This window comes from Oncorhynchus clarkii, chromosome 17, assembly GCF_045791955.1.
Source record: "Oncorhynchus clarkii lewisi isolate Uvic-CL-2024 chromosome 17, UVic_Ocla_1.0, whole genome shotgun sequence".
NCBI classification, from domain to species: domain Eukaryota; kingdom Metazoa; phylum Chordata; class Actinopteri; order Salmoniformes; family Salmonidae; genus Oncorhynchus; species Oncorhynchus clarkii.
This window is the reverse complement of record NC_092163.1, coordinates 79,030,676-79,053,657: the sequence shown is the minus strand read 5'-3', so window position 1 is coordinate 79,053,657 and position 22,982 is coordinate 79,030,676. Positions and strand designations below refer to the sequence as shown.

At 46.1% G+C, this 22,982-nt stretch overlaps 1 protein-coding gene across 2 annotated transcripts in view; it reads right to left on the bottom strand.

Moving 5' to 3' along the window:
* LOC139371455 (DDB1- and CUL4-associated factor 1-like) overlaps nucleotides 1-22,982 on the bottom strand; it is a 49,896-nt gene that overhangs the window by 20,530 nt on the left and 6,384 nt on the right. For both annotated transcript variants that reach the window (XM_071111878.1, XM_071111879.1), the window contains exons 9-17: nucleotides 22,364-22,522; nucleotides 18,933-19,112; nucleotides 18,122-18,331; nucleotides 17,550-17,719; nucleotides 12,120-12,244; nucleotides 10,105-10,310; nucleotides 9,674-9,917; nucleotides 8,565-9,231; nucleotides 5,725-5,907 (exon numbers count right to left, since the gene is read on the bottom strand). In XM_071111878.1, the coding sequence (XP_070967979.1) occupies nucleotides 5,725-5,907; nucleotides 8,565-9,231; nucleotides 9,674-9,917; nucleotides 10,105-10,310; nucleotides 12,120-12,244; nucleotides 17,550-17,719; nucleotides 18,122-18,331; nucleotides 18,933-19,112; nucleotides 22,364-22,522 (2,144 nt within the window). The remainder of the gene's footprint in view (nucleotides 1-5,724; nucleotides 5,908-8,564; nucleotides 9,232-9,673; nucleotides 9,918-10,104; nucleotides 10,311-12,119; nucleotides 12,245-17,549; nucleotides 17,720-18,121; nucleotides 18,332-18,932; nucleotides 19,113-22,363; nucleotides 22,523-22,982) is intronic.

The following is a 22,982-nucleotide window of genomic DNA, read 5'->3' as shown; positions in this document are numbered from 1 at the left end:
AGTTAAAGAGATGGAGAGAGACATCATGAAGGGGTTAGCTAAAGAGATGGAGAGGGAGAGAGACATCATGAAGGGGTTAGTTAAAGAGATGGAGAGAGACATCATGAAGGGGTTAGTTAAAGAGATGGAGAGAGAGACATCATGAAGGGGTTAGCTAAAGAGATGGAGAGACATCATGAAGGGGTTAGTTAAAGAGATGGAGAGAGACATCATGAAGGGGTTAGTTAAAGAGATGGAGAGGGAGAGACATCATGAAGGGGTTAGTTAAAGAGATGGAGAGGGAGAGACATCATGAAGGGGTTAGTTAAAGAGATGGAGAGAGACATCATGAAGGGGTTAGTTAAAGAGATGGAGAGGGAGAGAGACATCATGAAGGGGTTAGTTAAAGAGATGGAGAGGGAGAGAGACATCATGAAGGGGTTAGTTAAAGAGATGGAGAGGGAGAGACATCATGAAGGGGTTAGTTAAAGAGATGGAGAGGGAGAGAGACATCATGAAGGGGTTAGTTAAAGAGATGGAGAGGGAGAGACATCATGAAGGGGTTAGTTAAAGAGATGGAGAGGGAGAGACATCATGAAGGGGTTAGTTAAAGAGATGGAGAGGGAGAGACATCATGAAGGGGTTAGTTAAAGAGATGGAGAGGGAGAGACATCATGAAGGGGTTAGGTAAAGAGATGGAGAGGGAGAGAGACCGAGGAGAGGAACAACTCGCTACAGAAAGAGAAAGGAAAGGAGGGTACTTAACAGATCGACAGTCACTGTCCAAAATCTGGCTTGCAGACTACTTACTTAACTGCATACTGTGCAATAATTGAAAACATATGCACTTTTATTTAACTAGGCAAGTCAGTTAAGAACAAATTCTTATTTTCAATGACGGCCTAAGAACAGTGGTTTAACTGCCTTGTTCAGGGAGCAGAACGACAGATTTTCACCTTGTCAGCTCGGGGCTTCGATCTTGCAAACCTTTCGGTTACCAGTCCAACGCTCTAACCACTAGGCTACCCTGTCGCCTCTACACTCTAACCACTAGGTTACCTGCCTCCTCTACACTCTAACCACTAGGCTACCTGCCACCTCTACACTAACCACTAGGCTACCCTGCCTCCTCTACGCTCTAGCCACTAGGCTCCCTGCCACCTCTACACTCTAACCACTAGGCTACCTGCCTCCTCTACACTCTAACCACTAGGCTACCCTGCCACCTCTACACTCTAACCACTAGGCTACCCTGCCTCCTCTACACTCTAACCACTAGGCTACCTGCCTCCTCTACACTCTAACCACTAGGCTACCTGCCACCTCTACACTCTAACCACTAGGCTACCTGCCACCTCTACACTCTAACCACTAGGCTCCCTGCCACCTCTACACTCTAACCACTAGGCTCCCTGCTGCCTCTACACTCTAACCACTAGGCTACCTGCCACCTCTACACTCTAACCACTAGGCTACCTGCTGCCTCTACACTCTAACCACTAGGCTACCTGCCGCCTCTACACTCTAACCACTAGGCTCCCTGCCACCTCTACACTCTAACCACTAGGCTCCCTGCCACCTCTACACTCTAACCACTAGGCTCCCTGCCACCTCTACACTCTAACCACTAGGCTCCCTGCCACCTCTACACTCTAACCACTAGGCTCCCTGCTGCCTCTACACTCTAACCACTAGGCTCCCTGCTGCCTCTACACTCTAACCACTAGGCTACCTGCTGCCTCTACACTCTAACCACTAGGCTACCTGCCTCCTCTACACTCTAACCACTAGGCTACCTGCCACCTCTACACTAACCACTAGGCTAACCTGCCTCCTCTACGCTCTAGCCACTAGGCTACCCTGCCACCTCTACACTCTAACCACTAGGCTCCCTGCCACCTCTACACTCTAACCACTAGGCTACCCTGCCTCCTCTACACTCTAACCACTAGGCTACCTGCCTCCTCTACACTCTAACCACTAGGCTACCTGCCACCTCTACACTCTAACCACTAGGCTCCCTGCCACCTCTACACTCTAACCACTAGGCTCCCTGCTGCCTCTACACTCTAACCACTAGGCTCCCTGCTGCCTCTACACTCTAACCACTAGGCTACCTGCTGCCTCTACACTCTAACCACTAGGCTACCTGCCTCCTCTACACTCTAACCACTAGGCTACCTGCCACCTCTACACTAACCACTAGGCTAACCTGCCTCCTCTACGCTCTAGCCACTAGGCTACCCTGCCACCTCTACACTCTAACCACTAGGCTCCCTGCCACCTCTACACTCTAACCACTAGGCTACCTGCCTCCTCTACACTCTAACCACTAGGCTACCCTGCCACCTCTACACTCTAACCACTAGGCTACCCTGCCTCCTCTACACTCTAACCACTAGGCTACCTGCCTCCTCTACACTCTAACCACTAGGCTACCTGCCACCTCTACACTCTAACCACTAGGCTCCCTGCCACCTCTACACTCTAACCACTAGGCTCCCTGCTGCCTCTACACTCTAACCACTAGGCTCCCTGCTGCCTCTACACTCTAACCACTAGGCTACCTGCCTCCTCTACACTCTAACCACTAGGCTACCTGCCTCCTCTACACTCTAACCACTAGACTACCTGCCCCCTCTACACTCTAACCACTAGGCTACCTGCCACCTCTACACTCTAACCACTAGGCTACCCTGCCGCCTCTACACTCTAACCACTAGGCTACCTGCCTCCTCTACACTCTAACCACTAGGCTACCTGCCACCTCTACACTCTAACCACTAGGCTACCTGCCTCCTCTACACTCTAACCACTAGGCTACCTGCCACCTCTACACTCTAACCACTAGGCTACCTGCCTCCTCTACACTCTAACCACTAGGCTACCTACCTCCTCTACACTCTAACCACTAGGCTACCCTGCCACCTCTACACTCTAACCACTAGGCTACCCTGCCACCTCTACACTCTAACCACTAGGCTACCTGCCTCCTCTACACTCTAACCACAAGGCTACCCTGCCGCCTCTACACTCTAACCACTAGGCTACCTGCCTCCTCTACACTCTAACCACTAGGCTACCCTACCTCCTCTACACTCTAACCACTAGGCTACCTACCTCCTCTACACTCTAACCACTAGGCTACCTGCCGCCTCTACACTCTAACCACTAGGCTACCCTACCTCCTCTACACTCTAACCACTAGGCTACCTACCTCCTCTACACTCTAACCACTAGGCTACCCTACCTCCTCTACACTCTAACCACTAGGCTACCCTACCTCCTCTACACTCTAACCACTAGGCTACCCTGCCACCTCTACACTCTAACCACTAGACTACCCTGCCTCCTCTACACTCTAACCACTAGACTACCCTGCCTCCTCTACACTCTAACCACTAGACTACCTGCCACCTCTACACTCTAACCACTAGGCTACCTGCCACCTCTACACTCTAACCACTAGACTACCTGCCACCTCTACACTCTAACCACTAGACTACCTGCCACCTCTACACTCTAACCACTAGACTACCTGCCGCCTCTACACTCTAACCACTAGGCTACCTGCTGCCTCTACACTCTAACCACTAGGCTACCTGCCACCTCTACACTCTAACCACTAGGCTACCTGCCTCCTCTACACTCTAACCACTAGGCTACCTGCCACCTCTACACTCTAACCACTAGGCTACCTGCCTCCTCTACACTCTAACCACTAGGCTACCTGCCACCTCTACACTCTAACCACTAGGCTACCTGCCTCCTCTACACTCTAACCACTAGGCTACCTGCCACCTCTACACTCTAACCACTAGGCTACCTGCCTCCTCTACACTCTAACCACTAGGCTACCTGCCGCCTCTACACTCTAACCACTAGGCTACCTGCTGCCTCTACACTCTAACCACTAGGCTACCTGCCTCCTCTACACTCTAACCACTAGGCTACCTGCCGCCTCTACACTCTAACCACTAGGCTACCTGCTGCCTCTACACTCTAACCACTAGGCTACCTGCCTCCTCTACACTCTAACCACTAGGCTACCTGCCACCTCTACACTCTAACCACTAGGCTACCTGCCACCTCTACACTCTAACCACTAGGCTACCTGCCACCTCTACACTCTAACCACTAGGCTACCTGCCACCTCTACACTCTAACCACTAGGCTACCTGCCACCTCTACACTCTAACCACTAGGCTACCTGCCACCTCTACACTCTAACCACTAGGCTACCTGCCACCTCTACACTCTAACCACTAGGCTACCTGCCACCTCTACACTCTAACCACTAGGCTACCTGCCACCTCTACACTCTAACCACTAGGCTACCTGCCACCTCTACACTCTAACCACTAGGCTACCCTGCCACCTCTACACTCTAACCACTAGACTACCCTGCCACCTCTACACTCTAACCACTAGACTACCCTGCCACCTCTACACTCTAACCACTAGACTACCCTGCCACCTCTACACTCTAACCACTAGGCTACCTGCCACCTCTACACTCTAACCACTAGACTACCCTGCCACCTCTACACTCTAACCACTAGGCTACCTGCCACCTCTACACTCTAACCACTAGACTACCCTGCCACCTCTACACTCTAACCACTAGACTACCCTGCCACCTCTACACTCTAACCACTAGGCTACCTGCCTCCTCTACGCTCTAACCACTAGGCTACCTGCCACCTCTACACTCTAACCACTAGGCTACCTGCCACCTCTACACTCTAACCACTAGGCTACCTGCCGCCTCTACACTCTAATCACTAGGCTACCTGCCTCTACACTCTAATCACTAGGCTACCTGCCTCTACACTCTAATCACTAGGCTACCTGCCTCCTCTACACTCTAACCACTAGGCTCCCTGCCACCTCTACACTCTAATCACTAGGCTACCTGCCTCTACACTCTAACCACTAGACTACCTGCCTCCTCTACACTCTAACCACTAGGCTACCTGCCTCCTCTACACTCTAACCACTAGGCTCCCTGCCACCTCTACACTCTAATCACTAGGCTACCTGCCTCTACACTCTAACCACTAGGCTACCTACCTCCTCTACACTCTAACCACTAGGCTACCCTGCCACCTCTACACTCTAACCACTAGGCTACTAATACCTAGAATGTACGGTTTAATAAAAACCAACACAGTAAGTAACAAATATCAGCATACTAGTCTCCTCCTGCGGAGAACAAATCATTTCATGTGTAACTGCGTTGATTCCAGGGACACATTCATTTTTTGGTACAGCGAGTCCCCCCCCCCTCAGCTGATTATCAGCTGTTGTCAAAGACGTGGGTCTGGAAAAAAACATCTTCTTCAATAGTATGAACTGAACTGTACTTTGATGAAAAGCCTGAATGATATATGACATCCTGGCATTTAAAACAATCTAAATGTTCTACATTTCACATACTATACTTTTTTGTTAGTATGTCTACTGTTTAGTTTGGTATTTGGACACGGCCAGAGGTTTCATCTCTGTAGTTTTAACGTGTTTTCTTCTCCTCCTTTGAAGGAGGTGAGGAAAGGAAGGTAGCCACGTCAGACTATTGACATGAACCCCCCCCCATCCAGGGGGCCTGGATGTAAATGCGGGCCGGGGCCTGGATGTAAATGCGGGCCGGGGGCCTGGATGTAAATGCGGGCCGGGGGCCTGGATGTAAATGCGGGCCGGGGGCCTGGATGTAAATGCCGGGGGCCATTCTGAGGTGAAACCTACCTGCTGAAGATGAGGTGTCTGTCCAGACAACCTCCGTCCACCCCTCCATGTTTAGGATACAGCACCCTGCTGGTCAGTCTGGAGGTGAAGTTAGTCGGGGCCTGGCATCTCTGCTTGGGCTCTGGGCACTGGTGGGGTGTGAACAGGGAGAAGGGGGGGCAGGTAGTCACCGGGTTCCTACACCTGAAATAAATGTACAAAAATACAGCAGAAATGAGTCAATAAGCGTGGTATTTTCAAATGCCAGGCATGTTACAAATCATGTCACATGGGGGGGGAGAGAGAGGGGTGGGGGGAGAGAGAGAGAGAGGTGGGGAGAGAGAGAGGGGGGTGGGAGGAGAGAGAGAGAGGGGGGTGGAGGGAGAGAGAGAGGTGGGGAGAGAGAGAGAGGTGGGGAGAGAGAGAGAGGTGGGGAGAGAGAGAGAGGTGGGGAGAGAGAGAGGGGGGTGGGAGGAGAGAGAGAGAAGTGGGGAGAGAGAGAGGGGGGTGGGAGGAGAGAGAGGGAGATCATGTCATTGCTACATTGGCTGGACATACTATAGAGCAAGTCAAAGTGTACAAATATGTTGGTGTGTGGGTTGATGATGAGCTGAGCTTCAGGGTAGTGGCTGAGGCCTGCATGTATGTAACATCACTTCACTGTGCATGTAGAGAACTGGATAAGGAAGCTCAAGCTGAGAATAGGATTTTATTACCGGCATAAGGCTTGTTGTTCTTTTGAGGCCAGGAAGGAGCTGGTACGATGTACATTACTGTCGGTTTTAGATTGTAGTGATGTTATATATATGCAGGCCTCAGCCACGACCCTGAGAGCACTTGATTCAGTGTATCATGCAGCCCTCAGGTTCATTACAAATCAGAAACGTCTAACACATCATTGTGATCTCTGCAGCGCTGTTGGCTGGTCGTCATGGACCTTGCGTAGGCTTAAACACTGGTATACACTGATTTATAAGACCATACTGGGTAAAATGCCATTTTATCTCTGTTCTTTGTTAATCAGGTCAGTAAATAAATATCAATTACCATTCTGATTTGCTTCTAACAGAACCAAAATTACAACAGGTCATGGTAGAAATAGTTTTAGTTACTCAGCTCCGTGGTCCTGGAAATCTCTCCTGAACATTTTAAAATGTGATGATCTAGTTTAGTTGGTGGAGTTTAAACACTTGATCGATGTATATAGCATAGAAGAGTGTAATTGTGTGTTTATAGTTTTGTTTAATGTTGTGTTTGTAAGTTGTTTTGTCTGAAAACATTGTTCTCCCTGCTGCTATTGGACCAGGTCTCTCTTGGAAAAGAGATGTTATCTCAATGAGAAAAAACCTGTATAAATAAAAGGTTAAATACAAAATATACACACAGTTCATCTACACATAATAACAACAAAGTAAAACCATTGAAAATTCATAAAAAAAATACAAAACTGAAATATCCCATTTATATAAGTATTCAACTTTGTTGAAGCACCTTCGGTGGTGATTACAGCCTTGAGTCTTCTTGGGTATGACGCTACAAGCTTGCCACACCTGAATTTGGGGAGTTTCTCCCATTCTTCTCTGCAGATTCTCTCAAGCTCGGTCAAGTTGGATGGGGAGCGTCGCTGCAGAGCTATTTTCAGGTCTCTCCAGAGATGTTCGATAGGGTTCAAGTCCGGGCTCCGGCCGGGCCACTTAAGGACATTCAGAGACTCCTACGTTGTCTTGGCTGTGTGCTTAGGGTCGTTGTCCTGTTGGAAGGTGAACCTTCGCTCCAGTAGGAGGTACTGAGCGCTCTGGAGCAGATTTTCATCAATGACCTCTCTGTACTTTTCTCTGTTCATCTTTCCCTCGATCCTGACTAGTCTCCCAGTTCCTGCTGCTGAAAAACATCCCCACAGCATGATGCTGCCACCACCACGCTTCACCGTAGGGATGGTGCCAGGTTTCCTCCAGATGTGATGCTTCGGCATTCAAGCCAAAGAGTTCAACCTTGGTTTCATCAGACCAGAGAATCTTGTTTCTTATGGTCTGAGAGTCCTTTAGGTGCCTTTTGGCAAATATCAAGCCGGCTGTCATGTGCCTTTTACTGAGGAGTGGCTTCCATTTGGCCACTCTACCATAAAAGCCTGATTGGTGGAGAGCTGCAGAGATGGTTGTCCTTCTGGAAGGTTCTCCCATCTCCACAGAGGAACTGTTAGAGTGACCATCAGGTTCTTGGTCACCTCCCTGACCAAGGCCCTTCTCCCCAGATTGCTCAGTTTGGCCGGTCAGCCAGCTCTAGGAAGAGTCTTGGTGATTCCAAACTTCTTCCATTTAAGAATGATGGAGTCCACTGTGTTCTTGGGGACCTTCAATGCTGCAGAAATGTTGTTGTACGCTTCCCCAGATCTGTGCCTCGACACAATCCTGTCTCCGAGCTCTACGGACAATTCCTTCGACCTCATGGCTTGATTTTTACTCTGACATGCACTGTCAACTGTGGGACCTTATATAGACAGGTGTGTACCTTTCCAAATCATGTCCAATCCATTCACCACAGCTAGGCTACAATCAAGTTGTAGAAACATCAAGGATGATCAATGGAAACAGGATGCATCTGAGCTGAATTTCGAGTCTCATAGCGAAGGGTCTGAATACCCTTTATGTAATAAATATGTAGATAAGGTATTTCTGTTTTTTTTATTTAATTTGCAAATGTATGTAAAAACTTGTTTTCGCTTTATGAATATATATAATAATAATATAGAATAAGGCTGTTACGTAACAAAATGTGTAAAAAGTCAAGGGGTCTGAATATTTTCTGAATTCTGGTGATGACAACATAAACGTTAAACAAACAACAACAAAAAGTGTTCAAACCTGGCGTGCTGCTCCCTGAGGTACTCCGTGATGATGCTGTCCAGGGCAGGCGGGGAAGGCAGGTGTCTGTCCAGCTGTTTCTTCATGGCAGGACTCTGGCTAAAAGCTCCGTGGTCTGACTTCTGTCTCAGCACACTGGAGGACCGTTTCCCACTGCTGCCACCAAGTCCAGTCCCAGGGCTACAGAGGACCGAGGAGCGCTCCCGCGTGAACAGGATACGCCCGATCTGGGGCGAACCATGGGGAGGTGGGCCGTGAGGGGTACAAGGAGGGAAGGAGGAGGAGGGACGTGGCGTCTGGACCGAGGAAGACGAAGACGATTGGGTCACCGCAGTGAGGCGAGCAGCCACTACCACTCCTCCGTTGACCATGCCCCTTGGGGTTCTGGGTAATACAGCGGATGAAGAGACAGGGGGAGGAGCCACAGAGACTGCCTGGTAGAGCGAGGGGGAGGAGGAGAGGGGGATGGAGAGGGAGAGCGGGCCGCAGGGGAGATTAGCCTCCTTGGTGAGGGCTGAGGCGGTATCCTGGAGTCCTTTAGCCACCAGGTGGTTCCTGATGAGCAGCAACAACTCCTTCTCAGGAAAGGAGATACGTGATTGGGCCACAACGTTTGCCCTCTGGAGCCGGGCCAAAGACACATCTGTCCCTATCAACAAGGGTTTACCTGAGGAAAACAGACACATTATGAAAAGAAAGATCCTTTTGTCCTAGTTGTTTATACTACCGTTCATTTTTTATCAGAGGCGGGACAACATCAGTATCGTAATATTTTTCCCACGGCAAAAAATAAATAAATAAACACACAGACCAAACTAATTTGGTCCTTTAAAAACCTGCTGTATGTAAAACATTGTGTGCTTGTAGCTCGGAAAATAAATACATGTGACTCTGGCTAAAATAATAAAATAATAAATAATGGTTGGTTTCCAACAATAGGGCTGTTTTCCTAAAGAAGTTAAATTGTGCTTCGTGGCATCGTCCCGAACTAACATTTTACAATCTCAGATTTATGGTTTTCCGTATCGTATTGCTACCTTGTATGAAACTGGCTACGCAAATAAAAAGTTTGTCTGTTTTGAAGGTGTTTTTTTGGTGATTTGATTTACCCGACACCCTCTCTATGAGCTCGGCAGAGTAACGACAGAAGCGAACGTGTTGGGAGCGTTTGTCCTGCAGCACAGGTTCCTTCATCAGCTGCTGGATGTGTGAGGAGGAGAATAGAGGCAGCTTGGAGATGATCTGGCTGACAGACCTGGAGCGAGACAGACCAACCAGAGCCTTGCAAGCCAACGCTCGAATCAGATCTGCGTCCGTGATGGGCATCTTGACCGACAGTAAACCAAGGAGGACCTGGAAGAACAGTTTAGTTACAGAAGAAAACAAAAAAAAAATTATTTCAAAAATGTTTGAGGATCAACGAGAAGCCCTTCTTTACTACGGTAAGTAACAGAGAAATAAGATATATTTTACACCCCGTTCCTCCGAGACACACGCATACATACACCTACACAGAGGACACGAGTCACAAGCCCCCTACCTTAATGCCGTTGTTGGCCTGGACAACGTTCCACATCTTGGTGAGCACACTCTCCTGTGGGGGGTGATGCAGAAAGCTGCCCATGGAAGTGAGGGTCTGGTCGGGGGCACACACACAGTTGGTGACCACCTGGAGCGCTGACTTCTGGATCTCTGCATCGTTGACAAACACCTCTCCCTCCGCCACCCCCAGGATTATACTCATTCCTGCAGGAGGAACACAGTGAAAGGTAACTTTCTTGTCTAACATAGTACTGAGAACAAAATTATAGTCCAGTCACAGGTTTAAGAAATAGATCAGATTGTATAAAACATGTACAGAAAAGAGACTGATCTAGCAGTATAGATATAGAAAATATAGAGCAACTGATCTAGCAGCATAGATATAGAGAATATAGAGCAACTGATCTAGCAGCATAGATATAGAGAAACTGATCTAGCAGCATAGATATAGAGAATATAGAGCGACTGGTCTAGTAATATAGACAGAGAATATAGAGCGACTGGTCTAGTATTATAGACGGAGAATATAGAGCGACTGGTCTAGTAATATAGACAGAGAATATAGAGCGACTGGTCTAGTATTATAGACGGAGAATATAGAGCGACTGGTCTAGTAATATAGACAGAGAATATAGAGCGACTGGTCTAGTAATAGAGGGACTGGTCTAGTATTCTAGATAGAGAATATAGAGCGACTGGTCTAGTATTATAGACTGAGAATTAAGAGCGACTGGTCTAGAAATATAGGCGGAGAATATAGAACGACTGGTCTAGTATTATATAGAGAGAATATAGAGCGACTGGTCTAGTAATATAGATATAGAGAAAATAGAGCGACTGGTCTAGTATTATAGACAGAATAAAGAACTCTGCTGTATTCGTTGAGTCATGGACTGTAAAAAAAATAATAATAATTTAAAAGCCTCGAATGTACAGCTAAGTTGGATACTGCAAGATTTCAAAACGTGAAATGGTTCAAAAAAGGGAACACTTCCATCCTGGCACGAGGCCTGCCGCCAGCAGCAAGAAACTAATAAAACAAATAGGAATGTTTGGTGATCGACTAGAAACGCCTTGGACACCGACCAGTTGGTGATCACTGCTCTAGAGAGACTGACCTACTAGTATAGATAGAGAGAATCTAGAGAGACTGACCTAGTAGTATAGATAGAGAGAATCTAGAGAGACTGACCTGGTAGTATAGAGATAATCTAGAGAGACTGACCTGGTAGTATAGATAGAGAGAATCTAGAGAGACTGACCTGGTAGTATAGATAGAGAGAATCTAGAGAGACTGACCTAGTAGTATAGATATATAGAATCTAGAGAGACTGACCTAGCAGTATAGATATAGAGAATCTAGAGACTGACATAGTAGTATAGATAGAGAATCTAGAGAGACTGACCTAGTAGTGTAGATAGAGCATCTAGAGACTGACCGAGTAGTATATAGATAATCTAGAGAGACTGACCTAGCAGCATAGATATAGAGAATCTAGAGAGACTGACATAGTAGTATAGATATAGAGAATCTAGAGAGACTGACATAGTAGTATAGATAGAGAGAATCTAGAGAGACTGACCGAGTAGTATAGATAGAGAGAATCTAGAGAAACTGATCTAGTAGTATAGATATATAGAATCTAGAGAGACTGACCTAGTAGTATAGATATATAGAATCTAGAGAGACTGACCTAGTAGTATAGATATATAGAATCTAGAGAGACTGACCTAGCAGTATAGATATAGAGAATCTAGAGACTGACATAGTAGTATAGATAGAGAATCTAGAGAGACTGACATAGTAGTATAGATAGAGAATCTAGAGAGACTGACCTAGTAGTGTAGATATAGAGAATCTAGAGAGACTGACCTAGCAGTATAGATATAGAGAATCTAGAGAGACTGACATAGTAGTATAGAGAATCTAGAGACTGACCTAGCAGTATAGATATATAGAATCTAGAGAGACTGACCTAGCAGTATAGATAGAGAGAATCTAGAGAGACATACCGACAGTGCAGACGGTGGATCCTCCTTCATCCAGCACGTCTACAGTCTCAGCTAGCAGCAGTTGAACTTTAGGTACTACAGTCAGCATAGCCAGGATGTCCAGGGCGAAACGCACCGTATCAGACCTGGTAGACAGAACAGTAAGTAAGACAGTATTATCTCTATGGGGGTACAGCAGTCTTATTGACAAGGGGAGGAGGAGACTGAGCAGGACTTTTATCTTAGCTCACTATAGATATAACTGTAACTGCCTTCTAGACCTTGGAGGAAAAAAAACACTTTTTAAAATCACAATGTGTGTATAGGTATTATCCAACGTGTACATGTTGTCATGACAACAAAACGACAGCGAGAAACTGGCTGAAGAACAAAGAGATGTGTGAAGTCTTCATCAGAAGAACGTGCAGGTGTTAAAATCAGGTCAATTAGAGAGACTACAGGTAACCTACCTGCCATAGTAACTCCTCCAGTAAAATCAGGTCAATTAGAGAGACTACAGGTAACCTACCTGCCATAGTAAGTCCTCCAGTAAAATCAGGTCAATTACAGAGACTACAGGTAACCTACCTGCCATAGTAAGTCCTCCAGTAAAATCAGGTCAATTAGAGAGACTTCAGGTAACCTACCTGCCATAGTAAGTCCTCCAGTAAAATCAGGTCAATTAGAGAGACTACAGGTAACCTACCTGCCATAGTAACTCCTCCAGTAAAATCAGGTCAATTAGAGAGACTACAGGTAACCTACCTGCCATAGTAAGTCCTCCAGTAAAATCAGGTCAATTAGAGAGACTACAGGTAACCTACCTGCCATAGTAACTCCTCCAGTAAAATCAGGTCAATTAGAGAGACTACAGGTAACCTACCTGCCATAGTAACTCCTCCAGTAAAATCAGGTCAATTAGAGAGACTACAGGTAACCTACCTGCCATAGTAAGTCCTCCAGTAAAATCAGGTCAATTAGAGAGACTACAGGTAACCTACCTGCCATAGTAACTCCTCCAGTAAAATCAGGTCAATTAGAGAGACTACAGGTAACCTACCTGCCATAGTAAGTCCTCCAGTAAAATCAGGTCAATTAGAGAGACTACAGGTAACCTACCTGCCATAGTAAGTCCTCCAGTAAAATCAGGTCAATTAGAGAGACTTCAGGTAACCTACCTGCCATAGTAAGTCCTCCAGTAAAATCAGGTCAATTAGAGAGACTACAGGTAACCTACCTGCCATAGTAACTCCTCCAGTAAAATCAGGTCAATTAGAGAGACTACAGGTAACCTACCTGCCATAGTAAGTCCTCCAGTAAAATCAGGTCAATTAGAGAGACTACAGGTAACCTACCTGCCATAGTAACTCCTCCAGTAAAATCAGGTCAATTAGAGAGACTACAGGTAACCTACCTGCCATAGTAAGTCCTCCAGTAAAATCAGGTCAATTAGAGAGACTACAGGTAACCTACCTGCCATAGTAACTCCTCCAGTAAAATCAGGTCAATTAGAGAGACTACAGGTAACCTACCTGCCATAGTAAGTCCTCCAGTAAAATCAGGTCAATTAGAGAGACTACAGGTAACCTACCTGCCATAGTAAGTCCTCCAGTAAAATCAGGTCAATTAGAGAGACTACAGGTAACCTACCTGCCATAGTAAGTCCTCCAGTAAAATCAGGTCAATTAGAGAGACTACAGGTAACCTACCTGCCATAGTAACTCCTCCAGTAAAATCAGGTCAATTAGAGACTTCAGGTAACCTACCTGCCGTAGTAACTCCTCCAGTCACAGGCTATAGAGAGACTTCAGGTAACCTACCTGCCATAGTAAGTCCTCCAGTCACAGGCTATAGAGAGACTTCAGGTAACCTACCTGCCATAGTAAGTCCTCCAGTCACAGGCTATAGAGAGACTTCAGGTAACCTACCTGCCATAGTAACTCCTCCAGTAAAATCAGGTCAATTAGAGAGACTACAGGTAACCTACCTGCCATAGTAACTCCTCCAGTAAAATCAGGTCAATTAGAGAGACTACAGGTAACCTACCTGCCATAGTAAGTCCTCCAGTAAAATCAGGTCAATTAGAGAGACTACAGGTAACCTACCTGCCATAGTAACTCCTCCAGTAAAATCAGGTCAATTAGAGAGACTACAGGTAACCTACCTGCCATAGTAAGTCCTCCAGTAAAATCAGGTCAATTAGAGAGACTACAGGTAACCTACCTGCCATAGTAAGTCCTCCAGTCACAGGCTATAGAGAGACTTCAGGTAACCTACCTGCCATAGTAAGTCCTCCAGTCACAGGCTATAGAGAGACTTCAGGTAACCTACCTGCCATAGTAACTCCTCCAGTAAAATCAGGTCAATTAGAGAGACTACAGGTAACCTACCTGCCATAGTAACTCCTCCAGTAAAATCAGGTCAATTAGAGAGACTACAGGTAACCTACCTGCCATAGTAAGTCCTCCAGTAAAATCAGGTCAATTAGAGAGACTACAGGTAACCTACCTGCCATAGTAACTCCTCCAGTAAAATCAGGTCAATTAGAGAGACTACAGGTAACCTACCTGCCATAGTAAGTCCTCCAGTAAAATCAGGTCAATTAGAGAGACTACAGGTAACCTACCTGCCATAGTAAGTCCTCCAGTAAAATCAGGTCAATTAGAGAGACTACAGGTAACCTACCTGCCATAGTAAGTCCTCCAGTAAAATCAGGTCAATTAGAGAGACTACAGGTAACCTACCTGCCATAGTAACTCCTCCAGTAAAATCAGGTCAATTAGAGACTTCAGGTAACCTACCTGCCGTAGTAACTCCTCCAGTCACAGGCTATAGAGAGACAGTAACCTACCTGCCATAGTAAGTCCTCCAGTCACAGGCTATCACAGGAGAGACTTCAGGTAACCTACCTGCCATAGTAAGTCCTCCAGTCACAGGCTATAGAGAGACTTCAGGTAACCTACCTGCCATAGTAACTCCTCCAGTAAAATCAGGTCAATTAGAGAGACTACAGGTAACCTACCTGCCATAGTAAGTCCTCCAGTAAAATCAGGTCAATTAGAGAGACTACAGGTAACCTACCTGCCATAGTAACTCCTCCAGTAAAATCAGGTCAATTAGAGAGACTACAGGTAACCTACCTGCCATAGTAACTCCTCCAGTAAAATCAGGTCAATTAGAGAGACTACAGGTAACCTACCTGCCATAGTAAGTCCTCCAGTAAAATCAGGTCAATTAGAGAGACTACAGGTAACCTACCTGCCATAGTAACTCCTCCAGTAAAATCAGGTCAATTAGAGAGACTACAGGTAACCTACCTGCCATAGTAAGTCCTCCAGTAAAATCAGGTCAATTAGAGAGACTACAGGTAACCTACCTGCCATAGTAACTCCTGCAGTAAAATCAGGTCAATTAGAGAGACTACAGGTAACCTACCTGCCATAGTAACTCCTCCAGTAAAATCAGGTCAATTAGAGACTTCAGGTAACCTACCTGCCGTAGTAACTCCTCCAGTCACAGGCTATAGAGAGACTTCAGGTAACCTACCTGCCATAGTAAGTCCTCCAGTCACAGGCTATAGAGAGACTTCAGGTAACCTACCTGCCATAGTAACTCCTCCAGTAAAATCAGGTCAATTAGAGAGACTACAGGTAACCTACCTGCCATAGTAACTCCTCCAGTAAAATCAGGTCAATTAGAGAGACTACAGGTAACCTACCTGCCATAGTAAGTCCTCCAGTAAAATCAGGTCAATTAGAGAGACTACAGGTAACCTACCTGCCATAGTAACTCCTCCAGTAAAATCAGGTCAATTAGAGAGACTACAGGTAACCTACCTGCCATAGTAAGTCCTCCAGTAAAATCAGGTCAATTAGAGAGACTACAGGTAACCTACCTGCCATAGTAAGTCCTCCAGTCACAGGCTATAGAGAGACTTCAGGTAACCTACCTGCCATAGTAAGTCCTCCAGTCACAGGCTATAGAGAGACTTCAGGTAACCTACCTGCCATAGTAACTCCTCCAGTAAAATCAGGTCAATTAGAGAGACTACAGGTAACCTACCTGCCATAGTAAGTCCTCCAGTAAAATCAGGTCAATTAGAGAGACTACAGGTAACCTACCTGCCATAGTAACTCCTCCAGTAAAATCAGGTCAATTAGAGAGACTACAGGTAACCTACCTGCCATAGTAAGTCCTCCAGTAAAATCAGGTCAATTAGAGAGACTACAGGTAACCTACCTGCCATAGTAAGTCCTCCAGTAAAATCAGGTCAATTAGAGAGACTACAGGTAACCTACCTGCCATAGTAAGTCCTCCAGTAAAATCAGGTCAATTAGAGAGACTACAGGTAACCTACCTGCCATAGTAACTCCTCCAGTAAAATCAGGTCAATTAGAGACTTCAGGTAACCTACCTGCCGTAGTAACTCCTCCAGTCACAGGCTATAGAGAGACTTCAGGTAACCTACCTGCCATAGTAAGTCCTCCAGTCACAGGCTATAGAGAGACTTCAGGTAACCTACCTGCCATAGTAAGTCCTCCAGTCACAGGCTATAGAGAGACTTCAGGTAACCTACCTGCCATAGTAACTCCTCCAGTAAAATCAGGTCAATTAGAGAGACTACAGGTAACCTACCTGCCATAGTAACTCCTCCAGTAAAATCAGGTCAATTAGAGAGACTACAGGTAACCTACCTGCCATAGTAAGTCCTCCAGTAAAATCAGGTCAATTAGAGAGACTACAGGTAACCTACCTGCCATAGTAACTCCTCCAGTAAAATCAGGTCAATTAGAGAGACTACAGGTAACCTACCTGCCATAGTAAGTCCTCCAGTAAAATCAGGTCAATTAAAGAGACTACAGGTAACCTACCTGCCATAGTAAGTCCTCCAGTCACAGGCTATAGAGAGACTTCAGGTAACCTACCTGCCATAGTAAGTCCTCCAGTCACAGGCTATAGAGAGACTTCAGGTAACCTACCTGCCATAGTAACTCCTCCAGTAAAATCAGGTCAATTAGAGAGACTACAGGTAACCTACCTGCCATAGTAACTCCTCCAGTAAAATCAGGTCAATTAGAGAGACTACAGGTAACCTACCTGCCATAGTAAGTCCTCCAGTAAAATCAGGTCAATTAGAGAGACTACAGGTAACCTACCTGCCATAGTAACTCCTCCAGTAAAATCAGGTCAATTAGAGAGACTACAGGTAACCTACCTGCCATAGTAACTCCTCCAGTAAAATCAGGTCAATTAGAGAGACTACAGGTAACCTACCTGCCATAGTAACTCCTCCAGTAAAATCAGGTCAATTAGAGAGACTACAGGTAACCTACCTGCCATAGTAACTCCTCCAGTAAAATCAGGTCAATTAGAGAGACTACAGGTAACCTACCTGCCATAGTAACTCCTCCAGTAAAATCAGGTCAATTAGAGAGACTACAGGTAACCTACCTGCCATAGTAACTCCTCCAGTCACAGGCTATAGAGATGAGTTGTAACACGAGGGGAATACAGGAGAGCTTGTGAAACACTTCCACAGGTTCCCAGTGAAGCTGAGTGGGTCCACAGTCTATTAGAAAGTCCATCATGTCCACCACCTGCTCATGACTGTACGAACACGACTGGGGGGGGGGGGGACACACAGACACACAACAAGTCATCAATAAGTCAAAATCAACCAATTTTATTTTTCTATTGTGTTATTGATTGTACGTTTGTTTATCCCATGTGTAACTCTGTGTTATTATTTGTGTCGACACTGCTTTGCTTTATCTTGGCCAGGTCGTAGTTGTAAATGAGAATTTGTTAAATAAAAGGTTAAATAAATCAAAAATTTATAAAAACAATCGAGCAATCAATCACTGAAATCAATCAATCCGTCTTCGTTATCCATAATCAATCATTAAACTAAATCAATACATACATCTTTATCATCCAAAAGTTAAGTAACATATCTTGATCATATCTAAATGCATGTTAGTTAGTGTGTTCACCTCAGGACATCACTTAAATAGGGAATCTACCTTGTAGTAAGGCTGAGGGTGAACTTGAGCGCCCCCTTCAGTTCTCTGGAGGGACTGTTTGACTTGCTCCACCTTGACAGCCAGGTGGGCCTCGAAGTACCTTCTCAGGCACATACAGGTGTGTTTGGCTGTCTGACGGCTGGAGAACACCTGGTCGTCACTCAACATGGTCCCCTGGTCCTCTGGGTTCAGGATCTCTAATGTACTGATCTAGAGAGAGAGGTGAGGGGATACACAGCACTGGGTCATGGGTCAGAGGGGACAAAAAAAAAAACACAGTCCTGACGAGAGAACGTTTTCTTCACAAATTAAACTTAGCGACCGCACCTTCAGGGCTGTGACGCTACAAAATGAAAGCAATTTCAAGGTCCTCTGGCATCACAACTGTCTTCTGAAATCAGTAGCCGAGGGACAACATAGAAGCTAGGCAGTGGAAATACTGCAAGGGGGACTACTGGACCTCTACTCTCTCATTCAGAGCCAATCTCCCCTGTCTCTCCCTCTACTCGCCAGGTTGACTGTCCTGATGACTGCAGTAAGATTCTCTCATTCAGAGCTAATCTCCCCGTCTCTCCCTCTACTCGCCAGGTTGACTGTCCTGATGACTGCAGTAAAATTCTCTCATTGAGCTAATCTCCCCCGTCTCTCCCCCTACTCGCCAGGTTGACTGTCCTGATGACTGCAGTAAGATTCTCTCATTCAGAGCCAATCTCCCCTGTCTCTCACCCTACTCGCCAGGTTGACTGTCTGATGACTGCAGTAAGATTCTCTCATTCAGAGTCAATCTCCCCTGTCTCTCACCCCTACTCACCAGGTTAACTAGTCTCCTGAGGCCATCCTGGTGGTCAAACAGCTGCAGTATGGCTCTGAATGAGAAGGAGATGGAGAAGAATATGGTGGTGTGGCAGCATCCCGACGCGTGGGAACACTCCAGGAGCCACAAGGCATAGCCCACCATGTCTGACAGCACACTGTCTGGCAGCATACACACCTGTAGGAGGAAGAGACAGTCAGGTAACAGACACACCTGTAGGAGGAAGAGACAGCCAGGTAACAGACACACCTGTAGGAGGGACAGACAGTCAGGTAACAGACACGCCTGTAGGAGGAAGAGACAGTCAGGTAACAGACACGCCTGTAGGAGGAAGAGACAGTCAGGTAACAGGTAACAGACACACCTGTAGGAGGAAGAGACAGTCAGGTAACAGACACGCCTGTAGGAGGAAGAGACAGTCAGGTAACAGGTAACAGACACACCTGTAGGAGGAAGAGACAGTCAGGTAACAGACACACCTGTAGGAGGAAGAGACAGTCAGGTAACAGGTAACACGCCTGTAGGAGGAAGAGACAGTCAGGTAACAGACACGCCTGTAGGAAGAAGAGACAGTCAGGTAACAGGTAACAGACACACCTGTAGGAGGAAGATACAGTCAGGTAACAGACACCTGTAGGAGGAAGAGACAGCCAGGTAACAGACACACCTGTAGGAGGAAGAGACAGTCAGGTAACAGACACACCTGTAGGAGGAAGAGACAGTCAGGTAACAGACACACCTGTAGGAGGGAGAGACAGTCAGGTAACAGACACGCCTGTAGGAGGAAGAGACAGTCAGGTAACAGACACACCTGTAGGAGGAAGAGACAGTCAGGTAACAGGTAACAGACACGCCTGTAGGAGGAAGAGACAGTCAGGTAACAGGTAACAGACACACCTGTAGGAGGAAGAGACAGTCAGGTAACAGACACACCTGTAGGAGGAAGAGACAGTCAGGTAACTGTAGGAAGAAGAGACAGTCAGGTAACAGGTAACAGACACACCTGTAGGAGGAAGATACAGTCAGGTAACAGACACACTTGTAGGAGGAAGAGACAGCCAGGTAACAGACACACCTGTAGGAGGAAGAGACAGTCAGGTAACAGACACGCCTGTAGGAGGAAGATACAGTCAGGTAACAGACACCTGTAGGAGGAAGAGACAGCCAGGTAACAGACACACCTGTAGGAGGAAGATACAGTCAGGTAACAGACACCTGTAGGAGGAAGAGACAGCCAGGTAACAGACACACCTGTAGGAGGAAGAGACAGTCAGGTAACAGACACACCTGTAGGAGGAAGAGACAGTCAGGTAACAGACACACCTGTAGGAGGGAGAGACAGTCAGGTAACAGACACGCCTGTAGGAGGAAGAAACAGTCAGGTAACAGACACACCTGTAGGAGGAAGAGACAGTCAGGTAACAGGTAACAGACACGCCTGTAGGAGGAAGAGACAGTCAGGTAACAGGTAACAGACACACCTGTAGGAGGAAGAGACAGTCAGGTAACAGACACACCTGTAGGAGGAAGAGACAGTCAGGTAACAGGTAACAGACACGCCTGTAGGAGGAAGAGACAGTCAGGTAACAGGTAACAGACACACCTGTAGGAGGAAGATACAGTCAGGTAACAGACACACTTGTAGGAGGAAGAGACAGCCAGGTAACAGACACACCTGTAGGAGGAAGAGACAGTCAGGTAACAGACACACCTGTAGGAGGGAGAGACAGTCAGGTAACAGACACACCTGTAGGAGGAAAAGACAGTCAGGTAACAGACACGCCTACACAGTTATATGTTTCAAGTCACGTGACAGCAAACAAAAAGACATCCAATGAGGTTTCATTTTGGTAGTTGAATGTGGATGTGCTACTGTGTGGGGTAAGTGTGTGTGTAAACAGTGCAATACAAAAGTATTCATCCCCCTTGGTGATTTTCCTATTTAGTTTCATTACAACCTGTAATTTGAATGTATTTTTATTTGGATTTCATGTAATGGACATATACAAAATAATTAAATAAAAAAAGTGGTGTGTGCATTTGTATTCACCCCCTTTGCTATGAAGCCCCTAAATAAGATCTGGTGCAACCAATTACCTTCAGAAGTCACACAATTAGTTAAATTAAGTCTACCTGTGTGCAATCTAAGTGTCACATGATCTAAGTATATTTACACCTGTCCTGAAAGGCCCCCCGAGTCTGCAACACCACTTAGCAAGGGGCACCACCAAGCAAGCGGCACCATGAAGACCAAGGAGCTCTCCAAACAGGTCAGGGACAAAATTGAGGAGAAGTACAGATCAGGGTTGAGTTATAAAAAAATATCAGAAACGTTGAACATCCCACGGAGCTCCATTAAATCCATTATTTAAAAAATTGAAAGGATATGGCACCACAACAAACCTGTCAAGAGAGGGCCTCCCACCAAAACTCACAGACCAGGCAATGAGGGCATTAGTCAGAGAGGCTACAAAGAGACCAAAGATAACCCTGAAGGAGCTGTAAAGCTCCACAGCGGAGATTGGAGTATCTGTCCATAGAACCACTTTAAGCCGTACACTCCACAGAGCTGGGCTTTACAGAAGAGTGGCCAGAAAAAAGCCATTGCTTAAAGAAAAAAATAAACAAACACGTTTGGTGTTCGCCAAAAGGCATGTGGGAGACTCCCCAAACATATGGAAGAAGGTACTCTGGTCAGATGAGACTAAAATTTAGCTTTTTGGCCATCAAGGAAAACACTATGCCTGGCGCAAACCCTCTCATCACCCCGTGAACATCATCCCCACAGTGAAGCGTGCTGGTGGCACCATCATGCTGCGGGGGATGTTTTTCCATAGGCAGGAACTGGGAAACTGGTCAGAATTGAAGGAATGATGGATTTTTTACTGGGAAAATATTGAAGGAAACCTGTTTCAGTCTTCCAGAGATTTGAGACTGGGATGGAGTTTGACCTTCCAGCAGGACAATGACCCTAAGCTGCTAAAGCAACACACAAGTGTTTTAAGGGGAAACATTTAAATGTCTTGGAATGGCCTAGTCAAAGCCCAGACCTCAATCCAATTGAGAATCTGTGGTATGACTTAAAGATTGCTGTACACAAGCGGAACCCATCCGACTTGAAGGAGCTGGAGCAGTTTTGCCTTGAAGAATGGGCAAAAATCCCAGTAGAAAGATGTGCCAAGCTTATAGAGACATACCCCAAGAGACTTGCACCTGTAATTGCTGCAAAATGTGGCTCTATTGTAATTATATTATAATCATTTTGCATCTTCAAAGTGGTAGGCATGTTGTGTAAATCAAATGATATACAACCCCCCCCCCCCAACAAAAAAAACTATTTTAATTCCAGGTTGTAAGTAAGGCAACAAAACAGGAAAAATGCCAAGGGGGGGTGGATACTTTCGCAAGCCACTGTATATGACTCCTACCCTCTCCATGGCGTCCTGGTTATAAGCTAGGTAGTAGAGACACAGTGACACCCCAGTGGCAGCCATGGAGGGTCTGGGGATTTCCAGCAGTTTCTGCACTCCTCCATGAGCTATGAAGTCAGCAGCAAACTTCTTGTGCAGGAGCAGGGAGGCGAGGTACTGGAGAGAGAGAGAGCAAACGACATCCGTTACAACAACATTCAGACACTATCTCTATGTGAGCAGAACCCAGCCGTTCGCGCCTTCAAATGGTCTTATCACAGACACACAGACACAGCTGATCTGCTACTGTCAGGTTATTGAGATACTCATGTTGTGAGTCTCCTAACCCTTCTCTGTTTCCAGGGGAGTTTCTCTGCACCGCCTGTCGCCTTGAGCTTTCAGTCCGTTTCCTTTATTCTCTACAGGTACTGACTAGCTGACTAAAAAAACAACCCTTATTCTCTACAGGTAATGACTAGTAGCTGACTAAAAAAAACAACCCTTATTCTCTACAGGTAATGACTAGCTGGCTAAAATAACAACCCTTATTCTCTACAGGTAATGACTAGCTGGCTAAAATAACAACCCTTATTCTCTACAGGTAATGACTAGTAGCTGGCTAAAAAATAAAAAAATG